The sequence below is a fragment of the Thamnophis sirtalis genome, unplaced genomic scaffold (assembly GCF_051295495.1).
Source record: "Thamnophis sirtalis isolate CommonGarterSnake01/CBP01778 unplaced genomic scaffold, rThaSir2_p1.2 scaffold_43, whole genome shotgun sequence".
NCBI classification, from domain to species: domain Eukaryota; kingdom Metazoa; phylum Chordata; class Lepidosauria; order Squamata; family Natricidae; genus Thamnophis; species Thamnophis sirtalis.
Genome location: NW_028261423.1, coordinates 147036 through 174856, shown reverse-complemented (window position 1 = coordinate 174856; position 27821 = coordinate 147036). Strand labels below are relative to the sequence as shown.

General features: G+C 47.7%; 1 protein-coding gene across 1 annotated transcript; it reads right to left on the bottom strand.

Moving 5' to 3' along the window:
- Window positions 1-166: 166 nt before the first annotated feature.
- Window positions 167-26690, bottom strand: MAPRE1 (microtubule associated protein RP/EB family member 1). The gene is made up of 7 exons (XM_087703177.1): window positions 26591-26690; window positions 21134-21257; window positions 16405-16550; window positions 11864-12071; window positions 6976-7094; window positions 4300-4452; window positions 167-2067 (listed from the first exon to the last, which is right to left on the bottom strand). The coding sequence occupies exons 2-7, from the start codon at window positions 21252-21254 to the stop codon at window positions 2011-2013; spliced, it is 804 nt and encodes a 267-aa protein (XP_087559303.1). The 5' UTR covers window positions 21255-21257; window positions 26591-26690; the 3' UTR covers window positions 167-2010.
- Between the last annotated feature and the right edge of the window lie 1131 nt (window positions 26691-27821).

The following is a 27821-nucleotide window of genomic DNA, read 5'->3' as shown; positions in this document are numbered from 1 at the left end:
GGAGGACCACACATCCCGGTGCGAACTAGAACCCCAGGCGGTGCGAAAACACAGCAGGCCAAAAAAACGGACGGAGAACTTGGACGTTGCAAGGAAAAGGGGGCCTGGAGGAGGAATAAAATAAACACCCCCGGCAAGGAACACGAGACTCCAGGAGACGCCACCGTCTTGAAATAACAGAACTTTATTTAGAAACCGTTTTAAAAGTAGAAAAAAACCCTGTCAAAAGGAGTCTGGTTTTGAATTATCGTTGTAGGGCAAAAAACAGGTATTTTAGAAGGCCACACAAGAGAAACAGCACCTCTGATGTTTTAAATAATGGCTTTCTTTTTTTTTTCTTTCTTTCTTTCTTTCCCTTTCCTTTTTTTCTTTTCTTTTTTTGGCATTCGTCCAAAACATGGGTCTCCCGCCGAATTGTCATAAGGAAATCATGCACTACACAACAAGTTACCGTTAACTCTGCTTTTCTACACACATCGAGACACACACACACAACCACCAGAAGCAAACGGACAAAAGGAACGCACCAAGCCGGAAGCTTAGTCTTTGCTGTGGGCGAGGGGAGGGAATGAGGGGTGGGATTGTGGGGAGGGGGTGTCCCAAACCTCCGAAAGCCCCCTCCCCAAGGAGCAGCCATTGGGGAGGGGAGGGGAGGGAGGGGGAGAGGGTCAAACACAGAATACTGCAATAATCAAAAATTCACCGGAACGCTCTGATTATCTCCGGCAACTTCGGCTCGCCTATTTAATACGCGATTTCTCTTTTTTTCTCCCCCACCGGTCCTCTGCACGCACCTGCGCAGGTAACTTGAGGGGAGGCCCTGGCAAAGGAGGTGTGGCCCGCCCACCCAGGCATCTCTCGACGCAGGCGGCAAAAACCGACTAGCGAATCCAGTCGAGTAAGAGTTGAGTGTTACAACCTTCTCCGATGCTTTTGGATCCAGCATCCTTGTTGAAACTATCTTAGTTTGGTGAGAAGGGAATCCCAAAACGGAGTTTGTTTGTTGAGGATAACAGGGTTGGTTTGGAAGCAGAGAGAGGGGGGCAGAGAGGAAGAGACTGGCCCCGCATTTTGGGGGGGGGCAGAGATGGAGCTAAGAGGTGGAGGAGGAGATTCAGGTGAGGATCTTAATCGGGTATGTCCAACTTTTGCAACTTTTCAACCATTGTCAGACTGGGAGTTGAAGCCGCTCAAGGGTTGAAAAGTTGGACAATCCTGGTCTTATTGGAGGTTACACCAACCATAGAAGCCGATTTCGGGCACGCCTGCTTCACACCTTCCTTGCCACCGAGCCGACTACAAAGTCCATTCTCCTGCCACATCCTCAGCCACGCTGGGCCCACTTCCACATGGCCCCTGACCTCCCGAACTCACAGCCCTGATCAATCTAAGCCAGGAAACCTCTAATCTCCCCTACCAGAGCATCTCAAATCCTCCGTCGCTTTCCAGTTCTCTCGACGCCCCCTTCCCCTCCCCACAGGGCACCTGGTGGAAAGGCCACCCTTGCACTCCCTAGGCAGCCTCTCCCGCTTCCCCACCCACCCCTCCCCAAACACGACGCACTGCCAATCCTCCGTCGTGGAAGGGCCCGACCGAGCGACCCCCGCGTAGCCCCGAGTCTGCGGCCTCTTGCTTCCAAACAACACCAGAAGGATGTTGATAATATCGTCCCGCTATGAAAAGTGGCAAAAGAGCTCTCCAAAAAGAAAAAAGGAACCGAAGAAATAATAATAAAAAATAAAACACACACGCACCCATCGGAAGCGGAAGGGTGTGGGAGAGGGGAGGGGGGGAAAGTAGTAGTAAAACTTACGCAAAGTGCACTTGAAGAGGTACTCTTTTTTTTTTTTTTTTTGTTTCGTTTTGTTTTGTTTTTACTTTTCGAAAAGAAACCAGTTAAAGTCCTCTAAGAATAAAACGAGAGTATTTTACAGATAAGCACATGATCGGGGCAAAGATTTTTTCGGACTTCTGACTCTGCTGCTCGGCTGGTCGACGTCGGTGGGGCCCTTAATACTCCTCCTGGTCCTCCGGGGGGGCTCCTTCGTCGGGTATCACGAAGCCTTCCTGCGAGAGAAGCAGAATCGGGGTTGGGAAAATACAAAGAAGCGCGGCTGCGGAGGAGGGGTTTATGCGGGTAGCGGCTTCCTTCTCCGGGGATGGAACGGCGGGAGGGAAACATGGCGTGTGAACGATCAGCGGGAGAGAAGTTGCCTCCAGAGGTTGCGGCTGCTCCATCACTGGAGGCTTTCGAGAAGAGACTGGACAGCCACTCGTCTGAAATAGTATAGGATCTCCTGTTCGAGCAGGGGGTTGGTCTAAATGACCTCCAAGGTCCCTCCCAGCTTCTGTTATTCAGTGGAAGGGCTTTCCTCCAGGAGACGGGAGAGGGCAGTGTTGGCGAACCTTTTTCACCGTCTGGTCTTCTAGTTTCTGGCGCCTATGCGAAAAGCCATCTGGCCAGTGCGCATGCACACGCTGGAAACTGGAAGGTCATCTTCCCAACATGTGCAAACGCACCGGGCGGTTGCGCTTCCAGTTTCTGGCACTCCTGCGCATGTGAAGAGCAGCTGGCGGGCGCCCCAGAACCCAGAAGAGCAACGAGCGACAGCTCTGCGTGCCACTTCCGCCATAGGTTCCCCATCACAGGGATAGCGGATAAGATATAGAATAGGATATAGAATAGGAATAGGAACAGAATGGAATAGACGTGGAGTAGATATGGAATATGGAATAGAATATGGAATGGAATGGGAGAGTTTAGAATAGAATAGAATAGAATATGAAATAGAATAGAATAGAATGGAATGGAATAGAATTGGAATAGATATGGAATATGGAATGGAATAGAATAAAATAGAATAATAGATATGGAATATGGAATGGAATGGAATAGAATAGAATATGAAATAGAATAGAATATGGAATGGAATAGAATATGAAATAGAATAGAATATGAAATAGAATAGAATAGAATAGAATAGAATAGAATAGAATAGGTACAGAACAGAATAAAAAATTATGGATGCTTCATCACGGAAAAATTTTAAGAATTCATTGGAGGGCCACTTGTCTGGAGTGGGTCTTCTGCTTGAGCCAGGGGTTGGACTACAAGACCTCCAAGGTCCCTTACAACTCTGCTATCTGTGTTTCGCCCCGAAAATAAGACCGGGTCTTATATTAATTTCTTCTTTTAAAAAAATTTGACGCATTAGGGGGTTATTTTCCAGTTAGGTCTTATTTTCAGGGAAATACGGTACTAAATGTGTCTGGCTGGCTGGCTATCTCAACTGGGGCTTATTTTGGGGGGGGGGTAGGGCTTCTATTAGGAGCAAACCAAAAATCACTCCAATGAATCACAAAGGTGCTTTATGTCCCAAAAGGCAACTGGACTTTCTTGGATTTCTTTTTTCCTTGAAAACGTTTCGCTTTTCATTCAAGAACCTTCCTCAGTTCTTCTGGTGCTGTTATAATTGTTATTACTGTAATCATAATTATCATTATTCTGTAGAGATTCTCAGCCAATGGAAGGATTTATATTCCTTGCAGACAGCTGGTCATTTGCACCCTTTAGAGGGTCATTGAGGCCACTTGGAGGCTCATTTGTGTCCTTGGGGTCACCTGAGTGGTGCAAATGGTTCCTGCAATCTTTTTCTCTGAAAATCCGTTCCTACTCCTGGATGTCGGAGAATCTCTACAGACTTTTAGCTACGCAATTTGGGATGAAGACCCTTGGAATGGGGTGGGAGAAGGAATAGACTTCCAGAGGAAAAATTGCAGACTACATGAACCATTTGCACCACTCAGGTGACCCTGAGGACACAGGTAAAGCTCCAAGTGGCCTCAATGACCCTCTTAAAAGGATGCAAATGACCAGCTTTGTCTGCAAGGAGTATAAATCCTTCCCTTCCCCTCCATCCAGCCAGAGCTGAAGAAGCTTCTCGGATGAAAAGCGAAACGTCTTCAAAGAAAAAACAAGAAAGTCCAGTGGCCTCGTGTAAAAGCCACTTTGGGACATTACCATTATCATCATGTTTGGGATGGTGAGTGAGTGAGTGAATGAGTGAGTGTGTGTGTGTGTTTTCTCTCTTCTGAGAGAGGTGCATCAGAATTCCATTTCAACGTGTGTCATTGTGTACGGGGGGAAATGACCAAGCAGGTTAGTCCATTCAATGCAATTCAATCCGTGCAGGTGAACCTCCTGGGAAAACGGTGCGCAGAAGGAACAGCTGGCCCCATAAATAGTGATGCCCCCAGCCCAAAACAGGGACCGCCCCCTGCCAGATCCCACCTACTTACATCTGTAGCATAAAGGATTTCCACGATTCTCTGGAGGACCGGATCACTTTCGCCTTCGTTCTCCTGGCAGATCAGCTCGATGTTCCTCAGTTTCCCGAAGTAGAAATCTCGTTCCTTTTCTAAGTCTTCCACAGTCATCTTTAACGCATTGATCTGACAGGGAGTACAAAGTTACGCTGGGGGCGCGGGGGGGGGGGGAAGAACGCAGCATTGCAGGCCGATTCTGCTCACTGCCAGCAATTTGACTCAGCACCTCTACCGGTGATGGCGAACCTATGGCATGCGTGCCAGAAGTGGCACACAGAGCCCTCTCTATGGGCACGTGCGCCATTGCCAGCTGCTCTTCACAGGTGCCGGAGCGCCGGAAAAGGCCCTGAAAACGGCCCATAAAACAGGCTGTTTTTCAGCCCATTTTGGGGCCACTTTTGAGGCCATTTTCGGGCTGATTTCAGGCCTTTTTCAGGCTGTTTTTTGGCCCATTTTGGGCCATTTTAGGCTGTTTTTCAGATCGTTTTTAGGCCATTTTTGCGCTGTTTTGAGAACATTATCTGGCCATATTTGGCCCCCAAAAAGGCTTCAAAATGGTCTGAAAAACAGCCAAAGAACAGGCATGTGCGTGCCAGCCAGCTGGTCTTCAGATTTCCGGTGCTTTAAGCATGCGCATGTATGCACATTCTGGTTTCGGTACTCAGTGCTGAAAAGGTTCGTCGTCATTGACCTATACTGCAAAGCACTGTGAAGCGGTATATGTGCTATTGAAACACTTTCCTTCCTTCCTTCCCTCCCTCCCGCAGGCTGGATGACTCACGCGCTAGCCACGCCCATATAAGACAACTGGCAGTTGGAACAGAGTCCCTTTCAGGTGGGGAGGGGGAGTAGAGCGTCTATCTCCTTAGCATCGACGCGTGTTAAAATAATACCGCGTAAGAAATACTGATGATCTGGTGGTCATTTCGGAAAAATCCTTTTTAGCCGGCACCTAGAAGCCAAGAGGAACATACCTGCCGAATTTCAAGTTTGTAGGCTCTTCGGCTCTGGAGATTTCGTGGTGTGTGTTTATCCCACAGCTATAATTGCACTCAACAATGAACTGAAGGGCCACCATCAGTGAGCTGTCGGACAGCAGGACTTGGTCTGTTGTGTGGATGCTTGGGTGGTTTAGGGGTGGGGAAATTTTGGTGAGTGGGTGGGGGGTGTTTGGGGATTGTCATGTGTGTTGGGCCTGGTCTCCGGGTGTTATGCAAATTTCGTTGTGTGTATATACATACAATGACAATAAAGTAATTATATATATTTATTATTTGGCTTTCATATATATATAGATTGCTATTGAAATACTTTCCCTCCTCCCTCCCTCCCAGTTGTTAGAATGCAGGATTGCAGGCTGACTCTGCTCACTGCCAGCAGTTCAATCCTGACCAGCTCAAGGTCAACTCCGCCTTCCATCCTTCCAAGGTCAATAAAATGAGGACCCAGATGGTTGGAGGTGATATGCTGACTGTAAAACCACTTAAGAGTACTGTTAAGCACTGTGAAGAGGTATATAAGTGCTATTGCAACTGAAACATTTTCCTTCCTTCTTCTCCTTTCTTTTTCCTTTCTCTGAGCCCTGGTGGCGCAGAGTGCAGGCAAGGGGGGAGGGAAGAGATCTCTCTCTCTCTCTCTCCTCCCTCTCTCTATCTCTCTCCTTCCCTCCCGCTCTCTCTCTCTCTCTCCCTCTGTGTTTGTGTGGGTCAGGCACCCATGTAAGGACGCACTCCATTTACATCAGCGGCAAATGCTCGCACAAATGGAGCTTGACCTGGGAGCGGGAGCGCTCATCACTCGCACAGGTGGAGCTGTGTGGCCATGGTCATCTGCTGTTTGGACGGCCCAGTCCCAAACGGATCATGACTTGGAGGTCAATCAACTCACCGTGTGCTTCTCACTCCTCGGCCCTGGCGGAAGTCCAAGAGGGGCTAACAGACACTGCCCCCCCCCTTGGACCCCTTTGGAGACCCGTGTGGTTTAAATCCAGCATTAAAAGGGGTTCGACATTTCCATCAGGAAACATCACAGCTGCCCACATCACAATCCACCCGTGGAAGAGAAGCTTCCGAAGCTTCAGAGGTTGTGGGAGCTTCATCCCTGGAGGCCTTCGAGAAGAGACTGGACTCACATCGGTCAGGAATGCTATAGGGCCGTGATAGAGAACCTATGGCATGGGGGCCGGAAGGGGAACGTAGAGCCATCTCTCCAGCCAAGTGAGCCGTTGCTCGTTTGGGATCCAGCGCACCAGCCAGAAGGTTTTCAAGCTGGCGTGTGCCAGAAACTGGAAGAGCAGCTGCTAAGTGCGCATGAGCAAGCCGGAAAGATGATCTTCCGGTTTCCGGCGCTCGCATGCGCACCGGCCACCTGATTTTCACACACACACATGCGCGCACCAGAAACCAGAATGCCAATGCACATGCAAGCAACGAAAACTGGAAGATCATCTTTCTGGCACACTAAGCGGCTGCTCTTCCAGTTCCCGGCACATGCGCACAATCCTGTTTCGGCACTCAAGTGCCGGAAAGGTTCGCCAACACGGCTCTTTGCTTGGGAGGGGTTGGGCTAGATGACCTCCAAGGTCCCTCCCAACTCTGTTAACGTGTTTAAATCCGATTCATCGCTGCTGACCCGCTCCCCGAAACCCACCTGCTGTATCAATTCGGCCGATTCTTCCTCTCCGATTCCCCCAGGAGCCTTTTTGATCATGGGGGGCCCCGGTTTGTTCGCCACCGTTGTTCGCTGTGCAACCATGGGCCTCGTTGGGGCTGCGAAAGAGAGAGGAAGCGCGTTAGCCATGCTCTGCAGTGGGGCGCAGGCCCTCGGCACCACTGCCAACCAAAGTGAACGACACCCGAAGCGTGCAACCTGGTGTGTGCTACAAAAGAGCCCAAAAGGGAAGGAGGAGGAGGAGGTGAGAGAGACAAAGAGAGAGAGACAGAGACAGAGAGAGAGACAAAGAGAGAGAGAGAAAGAGAGAGACAGAGAAACACAGAGACAGAGAGAGAGACAGAGACAGAGAAACACAGAGACAGAGACAGAGAGACAGAGAGACAGAGAGACAGACAGAGAGAGAGACAGAGAGAGAGACAGAGAGAGAGACAAAGAGAGAGAGAGAAAGAGAGACAGAGAAACACAGAGACAGAGAGAGAGACAGAGACAGAGAAACACAGAGACAGAGACAGAGAGACAGAGAGACAGAGAGAGAGAGAGAGACAGAGAGAGAGAGACAGAGACAGAGAGACAGACAGAGAGAGACAGAGACAGAGAGATAAAGAGAGACAGAGAAAGACAGAGAGACAAAGAGAGACAGAGACAGAGAGAGAGAGACACAGAGAGACACAGAGAGAGACAGAGAGACAGAGAGAGACAGAGAAAGAGAGAGACAGAGAGAGACAGAGAGACAGAGAGAGAGACAGAGAGACAGAGAAAGAGAGAGACAGAGAGAGACAAAGAGAGACAGAGAGAGAGAGACAGAGAGAGAGACAGAGAAAGACAGAGAGAGAGACAGAGACAGAGAGAGAGACAGAGACAGAAAGACAGACAGAGACACAGAGAGAGACAGAGACACAGAGAGAGACAGAGAGAGAGAGACAGAGAGAGACAGAGAGACACAGAGAGAGAGAGAGAGAAAGGCAGGTGTTGCTCCTCCCACCCACTTAGTACCGATTGCAGCCGTTTTCTTTAAGGAAAGGGGAGACTCGGCTCTCGCCGCCTTCAGCTCCGAAGTTCCCACAAAACTGTTATCTACAAAAAGAGAAGTTTTCTTCTAACTGGGACGCACAAACACAAAAGCCCTTCGCAATTACAAGATCTCGGATTGTCACCGTCGTCGTCTTTTAATAACCCCCATAATCTCTTGCGGGGTGGAGCCTGGGCAACTGAACGGCGCTAGCAGAGTGTTGGATGGCCGGATGCCCTTCGTGTCTCCGGTGCGGAGTTTTGTTCAGCAGCAATATTCTCACTGCTCATTGAGCAAGGCTCCACAAGCGCCCCGCCTTTGAAGAAGGCTGCACTGGCTAGATTGTGAAAGTACTGCACAGCTTGATTGTTGGGTCTAGTGTCAATCTTGATGTTAAGGAACAAACAAGACCGCTCCCCCACTGACAAGCCACAGGTTTATCAACAAAGAGCCAACCCCATTTCTCTTCTCCCACTGATGACGTTACCTAGTTGTGCAATGAGACGCCTGCAAGGAAACTTCCCAGCTCAGAGAGCACCAAGGACCCTGCAAGCCCTCCTCCTCCTCCTCCTCCTCCTCCTCCTCCTCCTCCTCCTCCTCCCCCTCCTTCACTAACCCCCCTCCCTTCTAGTACAAATGATGTTACCCAGCTGGGTCAGCATCTGCAAGAAAACTTCCTTTATTTTTTTTTCTTTATTTCTTTTTTCTGTATAAACATATTTTTATTTCCATTTTCATAACATACAATCACATGTATACTATTACATAGCCAGTATCCTATTGTATTAAGTGGTAATTACATAAGTTCCTCTTGTCATCAACGCCCAAAAAGATAAAAACCCATTATTGGCTCTTCTGCTCTCCATACACCTCTTTCTTCTACCTCTCTCCTACCTCCTTTCTTCCCTCCATCATCCTTTCCTACTCTACTTCCCCTTCCTTTCTCCTTCTCCTCTCTCTTCATTCCACTCCTCCTTCTCCTCATCTTCCCCCCTTACCCTCTCTCCTATCCCTCTCTTCCCATCTTTCTTCTCTCTTCTGCTTCCCACTCTTCTTCTCATTGGTGTATTTCCGCTTCCATACTACTCTACTTCCCCTTACTTTCTCCTTCTCCTCTCTCCCCTTACCCACCTCATCTTCCCCCTTCACCCTCTCTCCTATCCCTCTCTTCCTATCTTCTTCTCTCCTCTACTTCCGACTCTTCTACATCCTGTCTTCCCTCCATCATTTTCTACTCTACTTCCCCTTCCTTTCTCCTTCTCCTCTCTCCCCTTACCACTCCTCCTTATACACCTCATCTTCCCCCTTCCCCCTCTCTCCTATCCCTCTCCTCCTCCTCCCCCTCCTTCACTTACCCCACTCCCTTCTAGTACAAATGATGTTATCTAGCTGGGTCATAAAACATCTGCAAGATAACTTCCAAGCTCAGAGAGATCCAAGGACGCCAGACTCAAATATACAAATATTCTCTTCTCTTGGCGTCTTAATTGTAAGATTCCTCCGATGAACAATGGTGGGCTGATGGGAGGGAGAACGGGGAAGCGAAAGTAACCGCTCGCTCTCTCTCTCTCCCCAAGGCAGGGCTTCAAGGTCACTTGGCTGGGGGAAGGCGGCAGCTGCATACCAAGCTATGCCTGAAGTGGCATCTTGCTTGAACCTGACTGGGCATTGGGGGTGGGGGGTGGGCAGTGACAGGAGGCAGGTAACGGAGTTGAATTTTGGGATCGTGGCACACGCTCAATTCTGTGTTATACTGTAATACGCTTGGCTTCGGATAAAACTACCCGTGTTTCCCCGGAAATAAAACCGGATCTTATTTTCTTTTGGGCTCCAAAATAAGAACTAGAGCAGTATTTCTCAACCTTGGCAACTTGAAGATGTCCGGACTTCAATTCCCAGAATTCCCCAGCCAGCATTCGCTGGCTGGGGAATTCTGGGACTTGAAGTCCGGACATCTTCAAGTTGCCAAGGTTGAGAAACACTGCACTTGATCTTATTTCTAGGGGTGGTGGTGTTGTCTTATTTTTCCCCATGTCCTGGAGGGAGACTTCTGCTTTCTCGGGGCAGAGCGTGAGTCTATTATTTATTAAATTTATAGGCCGCCCAATCCCGGAGGAGTCCGGGCGGCTTACCAAAATAAAAATATTAAGAAAGCTTAAAAACAAATAACACAGCAGATTAAAAAAAGAAAAAACACAACATGCACCCAGTCTAAGTGGGGCTGGACCACAATCCAGAGGTCAACAGCCCCAGGCCTGCCGGAATAGCCAGGTTTTAATAGCTTTTCGGAAGGCCATGAGAGTGGGGAGGGTCCGGATCTCTGGGGGTAGCTGATTCCATAGGGCCAAGAGTCCATGCGGAGTTCTAGTGCTGCCGTCGCACGGCTGGACTGGAGCTGCCCCACATGCCCCGCACTGGTTGACCTCGGGGCCCCCACACCGAGCCCATCCATGCCCTGACCTCATGCGGCCACAGCACCAACGCACCACTCGGCCTCCTGCTCCGTTGTGGCCACCAGCAAGCAGGAGGTGTGGCTCAGGGCTCACTTGGGCTCCTGTTGCACATGGCTGCTGGTGTCCAGTGTGGATGGCCGGACACCAGCAGCCATGTGCAACAGGTAAGGTAAGCCATTTGCAGGGCGCATGGAGCAGCTCCACCACTGCCTCACCTCGTGTCAAGGGCACCGCCAGCATCCGGGCGGAATGGGTGGGTGGGCAGCTGTGCCGGGCTCTTAAGTAGGGCTTATTTTGGGAGGCATGGCTTATATTCGGCACAGACGTAAAGAAAATGCTGGGGCTCATTTTCATGATATTATTTTCAGGGAAATGGGGCACATCTTCCCCAACAAAAGGAGCCAAGGATCATTTCTTCGTGGAGCCTTCAGCGGTGGCAAATCTGACAGATGTGGCCTTTCAATCAAATCACCTCCTCACCTCTGTCAGGATAAACTTGCACATTTTGCCACGTGTCGCTTCAAATAGCAATAGCAGTTAAGACTTATATACCGCTTCATAGGGCTTTCAGCCCTCTCTAAGCGGTTTACAGAGTCAGCATATTGCCCCCAACAACAATCCGGGTCCTCATTTTACCCACCTCGGAAGGATGGAAGGCTGAGTCAACCCTGAGCCGGTGAGATTAGAACCGCCGAACTGCAGATAACAGTCAGCTGAAGTAGCCTGCAGTGCTGCATTTAACCACTGCGCCACCTCGGCTCTTATAAATCTGGCGGGCGACGCCACCAAACACATGCCACGGCACAAAGAAGGCCTGAGATGCTGCCTATGGCAACAGGGATGTTCCCTTCCTGGGCCTCCCCGGATGTTGGGGTTTCAGGCCTGCAGCCCTCTTTCCTTTTGGGCCTTTGGCCTGCCACACTTTCTATTCTTCTGCTAGGCATTCTCTATGGTGGGAAACGGGAGGGGGGATTATACAGAGTTAGATGCTATGTAGCCATAACAACATTCTTTCTAGAAAGCCAAGGTCATCCTTTGTCTCTGCACCTCCGCACCTGACCGGAACCGGATGGAACTGCCAGCGTGGCAGTGGGAGATTGGGCCATGGGATGGACTTGTGGGTGTAAGGTGGGGAGTGGGTGACAAAATCTTGAACTTTCAACTGGGTGGGGAAAACCGGGAAGCTTTCAGATTCGGGTTTCCCCAGATGTGCCAACGTGGCTCTCTTAATTGGAACTTTGAGCAATACTTTGCCTCGGACTCTGATTTAATTCTGGATGCTATTTGGAACCCTGACATTGGGACTGCTTGTCCCATCATCCCCAAAGAGCAGAGCTGGCCCAGGGCAGAGCACTAGAACTTCCAGGCACCCACAGTGCCTGGCGCAAAGTCTCTCTCTTACCTGTGCCACCGGAGCCGAGGTTCTTCTTAGGTTTGTTCAGCATCGGGACCACCAGAGTTGGGACGGGGCACGACTCCTGGCCTTGCCGAGCTGCCACGGGGTCGTAGTCCTTTCCGTCATAATTGGCATCAAAGAATTTCTTGAACCACTGAACAAATTCGAAATTGTCTTGGAATTTCCCTTTCACTAATTTGTCCACAGGTATTATCTGAGGAGAGAGGATAAAGATGTTTAGCCCGGGCGAGAAATGTATTCCAGAATTCTAGCAGAGAGGTTTCTAAAAGCAAAACAGGTAGTCCTCGACTTGCGACCAGCCGCTTAGCGACCAGGGGTTTACTTCGTTTCCAACCTAAAATAGCTTTGTTGACCTGGCACCAGGAGCTGGTCCCAAACCACAGGGATGAAGGTTTTTAAAACATCCCAAAATATTTGAGGAGTGATTGTGATGTTTAAGTTACACTTTTGAAGTGATGGACAAAACATTTAAAAGTCAGTGTTTTGTTTTTATTTCCAGATCTTCTTATTTAAAACTTAAGCATCAACAAAAGCTTTACAGAAGACTATTCATATGGCCGAATGATTGTAATTCATAAAATCTTAAGAGTGGGAAGTGGATGTTGGAACCCTTCCAGCACCCACCCACCCACCCTGCTCAGGGCAGGAGTCCAAATCAAAACATGCGGACAGATGTCTGGTCAAACCCTACTGAGATCCGGGGGGGGGGGTGTGAGATTTTGGGCTTAATTGGGCTGAAATTCAATGGTGAAAAGAATCAGGTTCTACATTTAGGCAAGAAAAACGAAATGCACAGATACAGTATAGGTGGTGCCTTGCTCAGTAATAGTAACTGTGAAAGGGATCTTGGAGTCCTAGTGGACAACCATTTAAATAGGAGCCAGCCGTGTGCAGCAGCTGCCAAAAAAGCCAACACCATTCTAGGCTGCATCAGCAGAGGGAGAGAATCAAGATCACGTGAAGGGTTAATACCACTTTATAAGGCCACACTTGGAATATCTGCATCCAGTTTTGGTTGCCACGATGTAAAAAAGATGTGGAGACTCTGGAAAGATTGCAGAGAAGAGCAAGAAAGACGATTAGGGGACTGGAGGCTCAAACATATGAAGAACGGTTGCAGGAACTGGGGATGTCTAGTTTAATGAAAAGAAGGACCAGGGGAGACATGATAGCAGTCTTCCAATATCTCAGGGGCTGCCACAAAGAAGAGGGAGTCAAGCTATTCTCCAAGGCACCTGAGGGCAGCAGAAGAAACAATGGGTGGAAACTAATCAAGGAGAGAAGCAACTTAGAAGTGAGGAGGAATTTCCTGACAGTGAGAACAATTAATCAGTGGAACAGAAGTTGCCTCCAGAAGTTGTGAATGCCCCAACACTGGAAGTCTTTAAGAAGATGCTGGATAGCCATTTGTCTGAAACGGTATAGGGTTTCCTGCCTAGGCAGGGGGTTGGACTAGAAGACCTCCAAGGTCCCTTCCAACTCTGCTATTCTATTCTAAATATGGTCATAAGTCAAGGACTGCCTATAGCTTCCTGGTTCTTAAATTCATTGTCCTATGCCGTGCAGGATAGGATCCTAAAGAACGTTCTGAAATTCTGTTTGAATTCCTTGCCAACATTTAAGACTGCCATTCCATCTCTCTTGGGTTGAGGTAACAGACTCTTAAACCTTTTAATCTCTCTTCCCACAGCTTAGTTCTTAATTCTCTGATCCATCTTCGCTGTCCTTCCCTGACCCTTTTCTAAGTGGGATAGAAAGAGACACAGAATTATGGGGCTGGAAGGGACCTAGGAGGGCTTCTAGTCCACCCCCCCACCCCCGCCCTTAGCCAGAGGGAGGGAGAGACAGGGAAGTCTCCCCAAAGCAGAACAGAGTGGATTTATATCTTTGAATGATTTGGAAATTATATATTCCTCCAGAAAAAAAAAGATTTTTTACAACACGCCACTGAAAGATCAAATTGCATTTCTTCCCTCAGGACCCTGGCATGTGGTTAGCCAAGAAAATGTAGGATGATGGTTTAGTCAGGAGAAGGCAGGAGAAGCAGCGATGGATGGAAACTAATCAAGGAGAGAAGCAACCTGGAATTAAGGAGGAATTTCCTGACAGTGAGAACAATTAATCGGTGAAACAACTCGCCTCCAGAAGTTGTAAATACTCCATCACTGGAAGTTTTTAAGAGACTGGCCAGACATTAGTATAGAATGGCATAGGGTTTCCTGCTTCAGCAGGGGGTTGGACTAGATGACCTCCAGGGTCCGCTCCGGCTCTATACTGATTGATTGACCTTGGTATAAGGCCAGATCACATGGTGGAAACTTAATGGAACCCGTATTTCTTAACTTCAGCCATTTTAAAGTTTCTTCCACCTCTTTCGTCCTGCAATTTTCTTTAGATGATCTGCTTCTTCATTTCCCAAGGTGTCAAAATATTGGAAATAATTCAGACACTGAACAGAATGACGGAGTTGGAAGGGACCTTGGAGGTCTTCTAGTCAAACCCCCTGCTTAGGCAGGAAACCCTAAACCAGGGTGACATGAATTTCTTTTACCAAAATAAATAAATAAAAGCAAACCACTTCTAGCTGTTTCGCTTTGTAGGAATAATAACACCCCAAGCCTGTAACAGGGAAGACACTTGTATTTGCACCCAAGAAAAGAATATGCGTGCTTTCACCTTCTCCGAGGAAGTTTTTGTAGGCTAGATGTTACAAAAACAATCTGTGTTTCTAAATAGCAGTGGATTGCAAGACCTTGGGCTGAGCAAATGCCAAGATTAGCTTTCTCGCTTCTAAGGAAGTTTGTAGCAATTGAAGATTGAATTAGGTAACAGGAAGTTTGGGCAAACCTTGGAATGTACACAGTGTCTGGGTTGTGGGTTTTTGTGTGTGTGTGTGGTCCTTCCCCCAAATACAGAGGATGGGGTAGAAATTGGACAACCATTTGTCTGAAATGGTTTAGGGCAGTGTTTCTCAACCTTGGCAACTTGAAGATGTCGGGACTTCAACTCCCAGAATTCCCCAGCCAGCATTCGCTCAACCGTGGCAATTCTAAGATCCTGGCTGGGGGAATTCTGGGAGTTGAACTCTGCCCATCTTCCAGTGTTTGAGAAAGGCTGCTGCGGACTTACAGAAATCCCAAATCCAATTTGCATGTGAAAGACAGCAGTGAGTCAAAACTATTCATGGGGAAATTAGCATATGAAAACCCACATTCCTTCTGCCTTTCCAGTAATTCCAATGCAGCAAAATATAAGCATTCTTTTACTCCCACAATTTAACTCTGTATTTCACATTTTGAATCTAGGCCAGGAATCTCCAACCTTGGCAATTTTTAAGACTTGTGGACTGGAAGTCCCAGAATTCTCCAGCCAGCCTGGCTGGAGAATTCTGGGAGTTCCAGTCCACAAGTCTTAAAGTTGCCACGGTTGGGGACCCCTGCTGTAGATGTTGTACAATAAAACATGAAAATATAAAAAGAATACATGAGATTTAAAATTTTTAAAGGAAGCACGGATGAACGCTGCTGAATTTAAATTGACATGCTATAAACCTTTTGAAAATTCAGATGAGTATCTTTCCACAGAAAAGGAGACTAGCCAAGCAGAAGTTTTTAACTCAGGCACAAAGTATCTGGGAATAGAAAAGTCTTTCATGAGGTTTATTATTAGTCATATCTTGACAAAGATTAAAACCTCCAGAAGAAAAAAAAGTCAGGACCTTTTTAACTTCTCTGGTTTTGAGCCACAAGTCACTGCAGGCATATATGGCACAAACTGCAAACTTGACAAGAAAAATACTTTCCTACTTCATAAAATAAAAATCCCACCTTATTATATTGAGCAATACAGGTGATTGGCACCTCAGCTACACAATGTTAAAAAAACAAAAATACCAGGTGCTGCTTTTCCTGGAAAAGGTAGATCATAAAGCTGAAAAACGATTCCCGTTTTGTGGAAAGAAATATATCTGGTTTAAATTGAACAAGACTAGGGGGGGGGAACCATTCCAGTATTAAGGTAAAGGTTCCCCTCGCACATATGTGCTAGTCGTTCCCAACTCTAGGGGGCGGTGCTCATCTCCGTTTCAAAGCCGAAGAGCCAGCGCTGTCCGAAGACGTCTCCGTGGTCATGTGGCCGGCATGACTCAACGCCGAAGGCGTGTGGAACGCTGTTTCCTTCCCACCAAAGGTGGTCCCTATTTTTCTACTTGCATTTTTTACGTGCTTTCAAAGTGCTAGGTTGGCAGAAGCTGGGACAAGTAAATGGGAGCTCACTCCGTTACGCAGCACTAGGGATTCGAACTGCAGAACAGCCGACCTTCCGGTCGACAAGCTCAGCGTCTGAGCCACTAAGTATTAATTTGAAAACCGAGAATGGGGGAATGCTAGCCTCTGACAGATATTCAAAATAAATGAATAAATATTCAAAATAAACCAATGTGAACGCCTTAGGCCCCAGCCGAAAGAACCAATTATGCCAGTTCCCCCAAGCTGCCAGCGTTCCCTGAAAAGTTCTGAAGCACTTACTTTGTCCACACCCATTCGCTTAAAACCTGCTTGTAGGACCTTGTAATTCTGGATGTATTCGTGCTCCAGCTTTGCTTGGAATTTCACTTTCTTGAGTGTGACGGAACCTGGGAAGAGCATGTCCATAAACTGACAATAAGCAGCACCTGGCCAAGAGAGAGAGAGGGAGGGAGGGAGGGAGAGAGAGAGAAACATTCTGGTGAACATCGGATCCTAGCAAAGGTATTTAGGGCAAAAGACCAGAATCTCTGACTTCCTTGGTGGCTGCCAATCCTGTTTCCTGCGGGAGGCTGCGTGGCAGGAGAAATCCGTGGGAGGAACTGGATTCAAACAGTGGGGTGGGAGAGAATCTGGAGGAGGAGAAGAGACGCCATTCTTTTATCTGCCTTACTCTCCACACAGCAGGGAAGGAGCCAGTTGAAGGTTATTTGAAGGGCCGAGTTTGTTGCAGGCAATCAAATCCAGAAAGCAGACACAGGTAACTGATTCAGCCGGATTCATTAACTTCTCTTTATATATCAAACACATGAAGTAAATATACAATACCAAAAAGCAGGTTTTCCAACGTAACACAAGCAAAACACAAGCAGAGGAGGGGAGTTGCAGTTTTAGTTTCAGTTCAGAGCAGCAGACTAGTTTAAAGCCCAGCACAGACTCAGAGCTTTAGTACAGAACAGCTAAGCCACGCCCAGGCTCCTTGATGTCTCCTTGTTGCTCACACAAGTAAATGCTGCTTCAGTTTCCAAACAGCCCTCATTGGCTGACCCAGTTACTAAGCCCTATTCCAGTTCATGAATATATCTACAGTGACAATCCTTTCCTAGTTACATCTATCCAACCTCCACAAAGTGGGGAGATATAGGATGTTATGGGACCCACAACCAAAGTGGGAGCTCCCCTCACTTAAGAACATCCATCTGGTGGGACCAAGAAGGGCCTTCTCCAACGTGGCTTCCTCCCAGTTATTTGAAGGACCATCTTTTCCCAGTTACATCTACATCTAAAATGGAGCAAAACTCACTGAATGACTCTGTTACTTAGCTCTGGAAATTTTGGGACCAATTGTGGTTGTAATTCGAGGACTACCTGTACAGAAATTTTGGGGCTCAATTCAGGTTATAAGCCGAAGGACATCACATGTCAGGTCTTGGCCTTGTGCAAGGGGTTAGGTGAGATGAGTAATTAAAAGGAAGCAGATTACAACGGCACATCAGGGATCTGGTCACTCAAGTTTTAACTGCTGAAAGGAACAGGAAAGGGCTCTGAGAAAGATTGAATAACAGAATTGGAAGTAACTTTGGAGGTCATCTAGTCCAACCCCCCCTCCCCCAAGCCAAGCAGGAGACCCGACACCATTTCTGACCGATGGCAGCCCATCTCTCCAGGGATGAAACTCCCACTACTTCCGAAGGGAACTTCTCTTCCATGGGTTGATAGTTCCCACTGTCAGAAAGTTCCTCCTTAGTCAGTTTCCATCCATTATTCCCTGTCTGGCCTTCAGGTGCTTTAGGAAATAGCTTGACCCCCTTCCTCTCTGGGGCAGCCCCTCAAATATTGGAAGACTGCTCTCCTGTCTCCCCTGATCCTTCTTTTCATTAAACTAGACCTACCCATTTCCTGCAACCATTCTTCCTATGTTTTAGCCTCCAGTCCCCTAATTATCCTGGTTGCTCTTCTCTGCACTCTTTCCAGAGTCTCCATGTCTTATTTTGCAAATCAGGCTGTTTTGAGAGCGTGTTGGAAGAGTTTTCAGCTTAAACACTTTCAAAACGCTTGAAATAGTAAGCGTGGAACTCGAAACACCAGTTTCACAATGAGGGAGAAATAGAGCCGAGGTGGCACAGTGGTTAGGGTGCAGTACTGCAGGCCACTTCAGCTGACTGTTATCTGCAGTTCAGCGGTTCTAATCTCACTGGCTCAGGGTTGACTCAGCCTTCCATCCTTCCGAGGTGGGTGAAATGTGGACCCGGATTGTTGTTGGGGGCGATATGCTGACTCTGTAAACCGCTTAGAGAGGGCTGAAAGCCCTACGAAGCGGTATATAAGTCTAACTGCTATTGCTAACTGCTATTAATTGAAAAGTGAAGTTCCAAGGAGGTGCACACCCATTTGAACGCTGATACAGGGCACCCTGAGGGCACATATAAGCCCTCAGAGAGAGGACTAACGACCAGAGGACTGCAAGGAATATAAATCCTTGCATCCGCCACCATTCAGGCGGAACTGAAGAAGCTTCTGGGATGAGAAGCGAAAAGTCTTCCAGGAAAAACCTAGAAAGTCCAGCTGGAAAAAGCATCTTTGGGGCAATCCTGACCTGGATGACCGAGAATCTCAACAGACACCTTCCCTGAAAGGGAAGGGCTCAAAAGAGTTTCAAGGCAACACAGTTGGCGCACTCCTATGGATTGCAGGGAGTCCTTGACCTACAACCATCCATTTAGCGACCATTCACCGTTGGGAATGTTAACTTTTGGGCAGGCTTGTGATAAAGCAAAGAAATATTTGGGATCTGATTCGTGTTGCAGTGCAGAAGCTGCTTACGGTGAACCTAAAACTGATTTTTTTTTTCTTTTAGGACTAGTGTCTTTGACTTAACAACCGTTCATTTAGTGACCGTCTGAAGTTAACAACGGCACTGGGAAAAGTGACTTATGACCGTTTTTCACACCTATAACCACTGCAGCATCCCCGTGGTCCCATGATCACAATGTAGACGATTTGACAACTGACTCATATTTACGGCGGTCACAGCGCCCTGGGGTCACGTGATCCCCTTTTGCGACTTTCCGACAAGCAAGGTCGAGGGAGAAGCCAGATTCGCTTAACGACCGTATCATTAACAATTGCAGGGATTTGCTTAACGGGTGAGAAAGGTCGTAAAATGGGGCAAAACCCACTTAACAATCGTTTTGCTTAAGCTCAACTGTGGTCGTAAGTCGAGGACAACCTGCAATCCTTTCTGCACTGTATTTTAAAACAGTAGATTTAAAAAGCCTGCAAGGTTGCTGTGGCTACTGCAGGCTCATTTCCTCCGAGGTTTCATCGCAAGGAAGGAGGCTCCCTCAGTAGGACAAACACTGCCGCCCTTCCACTGGGACCAGTGCGAAACAACAGCTCCCACAGCCTTCCCTTCTGCGCAGTCCGAGGCTCTGTTTTATAAAGAGTTTCCAAATATTCAGATACAGGAGGGAAATGAGAAGCGCAGAGAAGAGCAACAAAGATGTTTAGGGAGACTGAAAGCTAAAACATAAGAAGAACAGTTGGAGGAATTGGGTATGGCCAGTCTAGAGAAAAAAAAGGACAAGGGGGGGCACAGGATACCAGTCGTCCAGTATTGGAGGGGCTGCCACAAAGAGGAAAGGGGGGTGGGGGTGTCCAACCTATTTTCCAAAGCACCAGAAAACAAGAAGCAACAGATGGAAACTAATCAAGGAGAGAAGCAACCTGGAATTAAGGAGAAATTTTCTGACAGCCAGAACAATCGGCCAGTGGAACAGCCGGCCACCAGAAGTTGTGAACGCTCCGACGCTGGAGGCTTTGAAGAAGAGATTGGAGAGCCATCTGTCTGGGATCGTACAGGGTTTCCTGCAGAAGCAGGGGGTTGGACTAGAAGACCTCCAAGGTCTTCCATTCTATTCTGTTCTGTTCTATTCTATTCTATTCACGTGGTTGTTAAGACCTCTCTTCCAACTCTGTTATTCTAATTAAAAGTATTGCAGACAAACTGGGGTTCTCAGTCAGGGGTTCGATCCTGACTGGTTCAAGGGTTGACTCAGCCTTCCATCTTTCCACGGCCAGTAAAATGAGGACCCAGATTGTTGGGGGACAAGAGGCTCTGGAAACAGCTTAGAGAAGGCAATAAAGCAACTTGTGAAGCAGTATATAAGTCTAAGGGCTATTGCTATTCAGCTCTCCACCATTTTGCCCAAATGAGACATTTAAAGAACACAACTGCATAGAAAGTTAAAAACACACTTAAGGTACACCCCCCCCCCAAAAAAAAGTGGTACAGGTAGAATCTCCTTCTACTCCCTAGGAAGGCCTAGTAAGCATTCAAAACATTCAAATAATTCTGTTATTCATAGAGCCGAGGTGGCGCAGTGGTTAGGGTGCAGTACTGCAGGCCACTTCAGCTGACTGCTAACTGCAGTTTGGCAGTTCTAATCTCACCGGCTCAGGGTTGACTCAGCCTTCCATGCTTCCGAGGTGGGTGAAATGAGGACCCGGATTGTGGGGACGATATGCTGACTCAATTTGCTAAAAAAATTTGTAAACCGCTTAGAGAAGGCTGAAAGCCCTATGAAGCAGTATATAAGTCGAATGAATGAATGAATGAATGAATGAATGAATGAATGAATGAATGAATGAATGAATGAATGAATTGGAAATTTCAAGAATGAATGAATGAATGAATGAATGAATGAATGAATGAATGGGAAATTTCAAGAATGAATGAATGAATGAATGAATGAATGAATAAATGAATGAATAAATAAAGTGGAAATTTCAAGAAGACTGGGCCAAGGATACAAAGGCAGTACTTTGGTGAGCTGGATAGATGCAAGTTTGATAAAACAAATGTACAGTTAAGACAGAAGGCAAGCAACTTCCCACCAGAGTGGGCCCATTTCCCTTCCCGACAGCTGAAAAGGAGGAACAGTGATGAGCGAAGGCATGGAACGGAGGAGGCTCTTCCGATCTCGGGGGGTGGGGGTGGGGGTCTTCTTACCTGAACAGAGTTGCTCTATCTTGGTTAAAGTTAGTTGTAACGACTCGTTGATCCAGGCGAGCATGTCATGGCGGCTTAGGTTATCACTCGTCACAGAGGTGGAGTACACGTTCACGGCCATTTTCTAAAGAAAAAAATCGATCGAGAAAGGAGACGGTTTTACTCAGGAGTTCGGAGCCACAGCTGTCTCTAGACAATCACCTGAGTCACCGTCCATTTAGGGCGCTCTCTTAATTAAGCTCACTTTGCCAGAGAGAGAGGGTAGCTCAAGAGAAGTGAAGGTGGACTTTAATTCTCAATTCCCAGAGTTCCCCCTCTGCCAGCAGACGTCCAGCTAAAAGGTTTACTCCATTCTACAAGTGTATGTATATGGGTATGATACACAGGCACACACACACACACACACACACACACACACACACACACCAGATGCTGTATTAGGACCTCTTTCCAGAGCACGATACCAGTCTTTTGAGACTGAAGGATGCCAAAAAAAAGTTACACACACAAACACACACGTATACATATTCCATATATATATTTATATTTAGAGGACCCGGGTTGTTGGGGGCCGTTGACACTGTAAACCGCTTAGAGACGGCTGTAAAGCATTATGAAGCAGCATATAAGTCTATTAGGTAGGTAGGTAGGTAGGTAGGCAGGCAGGCAGGATGGAAGGATAGATGGATGGATGGATGGATGGATGGATGGATGGATGGATGGATGGAAGGAAGGAAGGGAGGGACAGTCATGGAGTAGTGGTTAGAATGCAGCATTGAAGGCTGACTCTGCCAACTGCCAGGAGTTTGATCCTGACTGTCTCCAGGTTGACTCAGCCTTCCGTCCTTCTGAGGTGGGTAAAATGAGGACCCAGATTGTTGGGGGAAAGAGGATGACTCTGTAAACTGCTTAGAGGGGGCTGGGAAGCTCTGTGAAGCAGTGTATAATTCTAAGTGCTATTGCTATTTTACACACAAACACACACAGGCATAATGGCCTACCAGAAAAGACGAGGAAAACAGCCTCATTAGCAGGTGATTCACTTTTCTGTTCTGAGGGATATGGAGTCTGATAAGTGATTTGCTCACTGAGGTGTTTTCACACACACACACACACACACAGGAACTGACAAATGGATCCAAGATTTAACACCCTTAGACCCAAAGGACTAGGAACTTAGTTAACGGGGAGGGAAAAGGAAAATTAATGGGGTCAGAGATAGTTGAAGGCAGTTGAAGGTATTATAGGATGAGAGTTTTGGGTCTTGAGAAGGAAAGATTCCACACAGTGGAAGGCATGAAGATCAAATTGAAGGAAGCAATGATGGCTAATAACAGAGATTGAGGAAAATATTTGAAGCTCAGGGTTGAAATGAGGGGTCCTTGGTGCTCTCTGAGCTTGGTGGTGTTCTTGCAGACGTTTCACTACCCAGCTAGGTAATGTCATCAGTGCTACCAATAGTAGGCAGTGGGGTTTGCTCTCGTTTTTATACATGCAAGAAAATCACAAAGCTCGGGGAGCACAAAGGACCCCACAGTCCTCAACCTCCAACCTCCACTCCTTTCTAGCGCTGATGATGTTACTTAGCTGGGTAAAAAAATGTCTGCAAGAAAACAACCAAGCCCAGAGAGCACCAGGGAGCCCTGGCAAACAGAGATGATTGGAAATAGAAGCCAGAGAAGGAAATTATTTCAGCATCAACCAACCACCCTACAAGGAGCAGAAGCTGAAGATATTGTTATCAGAATGGAAAGGGCCAGGCTACCTAGGAACTGTCTTCCTCCCATTACATCAAGTTGTCCCACCTGGTCAAGGAGGGAGGGAGGGAGGGAGGGAAGGCATGCTGCAGAGCCCATCAACTAAATATCTCCAACTGGCAAGGGTCCAGGAACAGCGCCTTCTCTGCTGTTGCCCCTGCCCTGGGCAGTATCACCTCCCCCTCCCCAAAGGTGGGCCAGGCCCCAACTCTCCTGGCCTTCTGGGAAAGGTATGAAAACCCTCAGGATGGAAAGCTCAGAGAAGCAGGCATTTAGGCAAGAAAAATGAAATGCACAGGTACAACATAGGTGGTGCCTTGCTCAACAGTAGTAACTGTGAAGAGGGATCTTGGAATCCTAGTGGACAACCATTTAAATAGGAGCCAGCCGTGTGCAGCAGCTGCCAAAAAAGCCAACACAGTTCTAGGCTGCATCAACAGAGGGAGAGAATCAAGATCACATGGAGGATTAATACCACTTTATAAGGCCTTGGGAAGGCCACATTTGGAATCCTGCATTCAGTTTTGGTCACCATGATGTAGAAAAGATGTGGAGAAAGAGTGCAGAGAAGAGCAACAAAGAGTATTAGGGGACTGGAGGCTCAAACATATGAAGAACGGTTGCAGGAATTGGGTATGTCTAGTTTAATGAAAAGAAGGACCAGGGGAGACATGATAGCAGTGTTCCAATATCTCAGGGGCTGCCACAAAGAAGAGGGAGTCAAACTATTCTCCAAGGCACCTGAGGGTAGAACAAGAAGCAATGGGTGGAAACTAATCAAGGAGAGAAGCAACTTAGAACTGAGGAGGAATTTACTGACAGTTGGAACTTGCCTCCAGAAGTTGTGAATTCTCCAAACACTAGAAGTCTTTAAGAAGATGTTGGATAGCCATGTGTCTGGAATGGCGTAGGGTTTCCTGCCTAAGCAGGGGGTTGGACTAGAAGACCTCCAAGGTCCCTTCCAACTCTGTCTATTCTATTCTATTCTATTCTATTCCATTCCAGGGGCTGTTTAGTATCCTGAAAGCTCTCCCTTCAAATTTTAATTAGCTTGAACATTGTCGTATCATCCTTGCCTTTCTTTTTTTTTTAATACAGGTGGACCTTGACTTATGATAGTTCATTTAGTGACCATTCAAAGTTACAACGGCACTGAAAAAAAGTGACTTGGGTTTTCACACCTACAACGGTTGCAATGCTGGTTAAGTGATCAAAACTGAAGACGCTTGGCATCTGATTCATATTTATGACAGCTGCAGCATCCCAGGGGGTCACATGATATCCCCCTTTCACAACTTTCTGACAAGCCAAGTCAATGGGGAAGCCAGGTTCCCTTAACCACCACATGACTCACTTAACAGCTGCAGTGACTCGCTTAACAATGGTGGTAAGAAAAGTGGGACAAAAATCTGCTGAACCGCTGTCTCGCTGAGCATCAGAAATTTTGGCCTCCAATGTGGTCGTAAGTCGAGGGCTACCTGTATATTTTTATATTGTAACACTTTACTGTAGAGCAGTGTTTCTCAACCTTGGCGAATTTTAAGTCCTGTGGACTTCCCCAGCCAGCTAGAGTAAAGGGAGATGAGCGGTTCAGATATGTGAAAAATTAATATTAAGAAAAAGGCTTCAGCGGGGTGTTTTTCACAGCCGCTTGAAGACTGTGGCCTTCAATTCAGCGGGTAACAGAATAAGAGATATGGAAGGGACCTTGGAGGTTTTTTAGTCCAACCCCCACCCTACCCCTCTTTTGTTCAAGCATGGGAATTCTGGATATTGAAGTTGCTGAATTTGAAAAACCTCTGCAGAAGAGCAGAGGGAGGATTTGGAAGATTCCCATTCTGGCGACTGGAGCAGTTTTAGGATGCCTGTTACGGAGTCTAAGGGAACCCGTTGATGTTCCTAGAGCTGCCCCCAAACCGTGAGATGGCAGTATATAAATTTTATTATAAATAGCAACAGATAAATAAAAGTCCTTGCGCAAGGAGATTAGAGGAGAGGGAGGCACACCACAGGGCATATAACTGCGGCCCTGCAAATGCTGCCGGATAACGGCCCCCTCCCAGCCAGCAGTGAGGGGGGGGAAAATGGAAACCAAACTCAGCAATTTCCAGGGGAAGCCAGCTTTCCTGCTTCTGAAATGGAAGAGCTTTTCTGCCATTAAGACTTAAGGTGGGACCCAGAGTTTGGGAGCACAAACTGGGAATTAGGAATATGGGCTCTCTCTCAGCAGTACCAAGGAGGATTCAAAGAGTCCCTTAGGAGAGATGGGCGGTGTAAAAATACCCCCCCAAAATGAAGAAAAAATAAATGGAATTTAATAAATATGGAATATAATAAATAAATCCTAAATATAAGCTGAGTTTGGGGAGCCAGGCATTCTCTCTCACTGGGCTTAGGGAAAAGGGGGGGGGACTGGAGGAGGGAGAACTCTGCACATGCCCAGAGCAAGTCATTGAAAGGCAGAGGTGGAAATTTAAGAATAAAACAGTTTCCCCCCCACCAGCAGGAAGGACTCTTTGCACATGCCTGGAGCAAGTCAGAGAAAAAGGCAAAGTGGAAATTTAAGAATAAAATACAACACTCTGAAGAAAAAAAAAGGCAGCTGTTTCCCTTCCTCCCCTCCCCCCCCACACCTGGAGGGAGGACTCTGCACATGCCTGGAGCAAGTCAGTTAAAGACATGGTGGGAATTTAAGACTAAGAAATAAATAAATTAAAAACAAGTCAGAAAAGAAAAAAGAAAAAGCAGCCTCAGCCTAACAACCCCCACCCTCCAAAGCAGCAAGGGCTCTCTGCACATGCCCAAGAGCAACTCCCTAAAAGGCAAAGTGGCCGTTTTATGAATGAAATAAAACAGAAAAAAGCCCACCTACAAAGCAGAGAGGATTCTGCACATGCCCTGAAAGGGAGGGTGGAAATTTAAGAATGGAAAAAATAAAACAGAAAAAACCTTCCCCCACCCTTTTTTTTAAAAAAGAAGAGGTCTCTGCACGTGCCCAGAACAATTCTCTCAAAGGCAGAGTGGAAATATTATAAAATATAAGAAAATAAAATAAAATAAGAAAAAAGCAGCACCTTCTCCCCCCACCCCTCCCCACCCTTTTCTGCAGGCGGGGCAGCCTGAAGGAGCCCCCTCCCCCATGGTGAAGGGGCTTTAGGTGACCCCCACACATCCCATGGAGGTAACTTAGGTGCAGGGAAGCCCCCTTTCCCCATCCACCCCCATGGAAGCACCCCACACCCACCCCTAAAAAGGAGGGCTGGAATAGCAGGGCCTGAAGAGCAGACCCCTCCTCAAAAGCAGGGCGTAGGGTGGGGGGGCGCTTTAGACCCCAAGCAGCCCCCTCCCAACCCATAAGGAGGGAGGGCAGGCACCTTATGGGGCGCGGGGGGGGGAGTGGCGGGCCCTCCCCATCCTTTTCAAACCCCCCCCCCACCAGGCCCACTAACCGGGTTAGTTACAGGAATCCCTGCCGGGTAGAGGAGCCACGACCCTTCCCCCCCCTCCCCCCGCCCCCAACCGCCCCTCTTTCTCCCCCCACGAGGCTAAGAGGGGGGGGCGCAACTGGCATGGGACACCCCCCCCCACTAGCCCTCCGCCTAGGCCGAGGCGGGGGAAGGGGAAGGGAGCGAGCGGAGAGCCACCGCCTCGGTTTTTTTGAGGCCTCCCGCCTTGCCTCGCCCGCCTCGCCTCCCGTTACCTCAGCGGCTCCGCCGTTCCGCCCGGCCCCGCCCGCCTCGCCCGGGATCTGACGTCACGCGCAGGCCGGCAGGCGCACTGACGTCAACCCGCGCTGAAAACGGAAACGGAAGAAGCGAGGAGGGCGGGGCTCGGGCTGCCGCCGTTGCTAAGAGCCCCGCCTTGCGGCTGAGGCGACGCCCCTCCCCACAGGGCACGCCTCCCCTATAGGCCGCGCCCCCTCTCTTTGAGGAGGCTTCCAGCTTCTTTAGGCCTCGTTCAATGTTGACTCGGCTGTAGCTGCTTTAATATATGTAGACTTCCGCTCTATTTATTCGCTTATTCAAAAATTAAAAATGTTATTTATTAAATGAAATAAAGTATTACGATTGTAAACTATTACTAATGTTAACGCTGGCCGCCCCTCAGACCCGTCCTGCCCTCATATCGGCCTTCAGGCCGGAAAAGGCCGGGCAACTCTTGATCAGCTCCCGTTCTCATTGGCGGCGCTAGCGGGAGTGGGCGTGGCCGGGCCAATCGAGGTTTGGAGGCTTCCGCTGGGCTGCCGCTGCCGGGGCAGTGAGTTCTGTGCTAGAGAGGCCTTGCCTTGCCAAGGTGTTCTTTCCCCCCGGCTCATTTTCTTGGAGGCTGAGAGGGCAGAGAAGGCCGTTTGATTGCAAAGATACTTTTTAAGAGGGTTAAATCTGGGCATTAAATCCAAATCCTTTGGGTTATTTACCCTTAGTTATCCTCCTGTCACATATTAAGCTCTTTGGCCACGGGGTGAAAATAAACCCCGCAATTTAAACCAAACCAAGTTTGCATTTTTTTTTTCCAAAGGATGGTTTTGCTTAATGCTCACTTAGCCGAAATTGCCTTATTTTGAATTTACGTTGAAATTCATTTTGATTAGATTCAGCTTGTTGAACAAACAAGCAGCTCTTTTGAATTTTTCCATGCATGTTAATCCGATCACCCTTGAGCTGAAGAGGGAGATCTTTGTTATGTAGAATAGACTGACCCCCGGGCCTTTTAATAGCCCATTGACAAAGGTGGGGGGGGGCTATTAAGAGCGAGTCTGCTTCCTGCCTAAAAGCATGTTTCTCCATTTCTGATCCAGGAAAATTATAATATTCCGCCTTTTTCAATATTTCCCAGGATATTTCATTTTTTCTAGGAGAGGGGTGGGTTTTTAACTTCCTACAGGAGTAAAAGGAACACAGACACACACACACATACACACACACACGTTG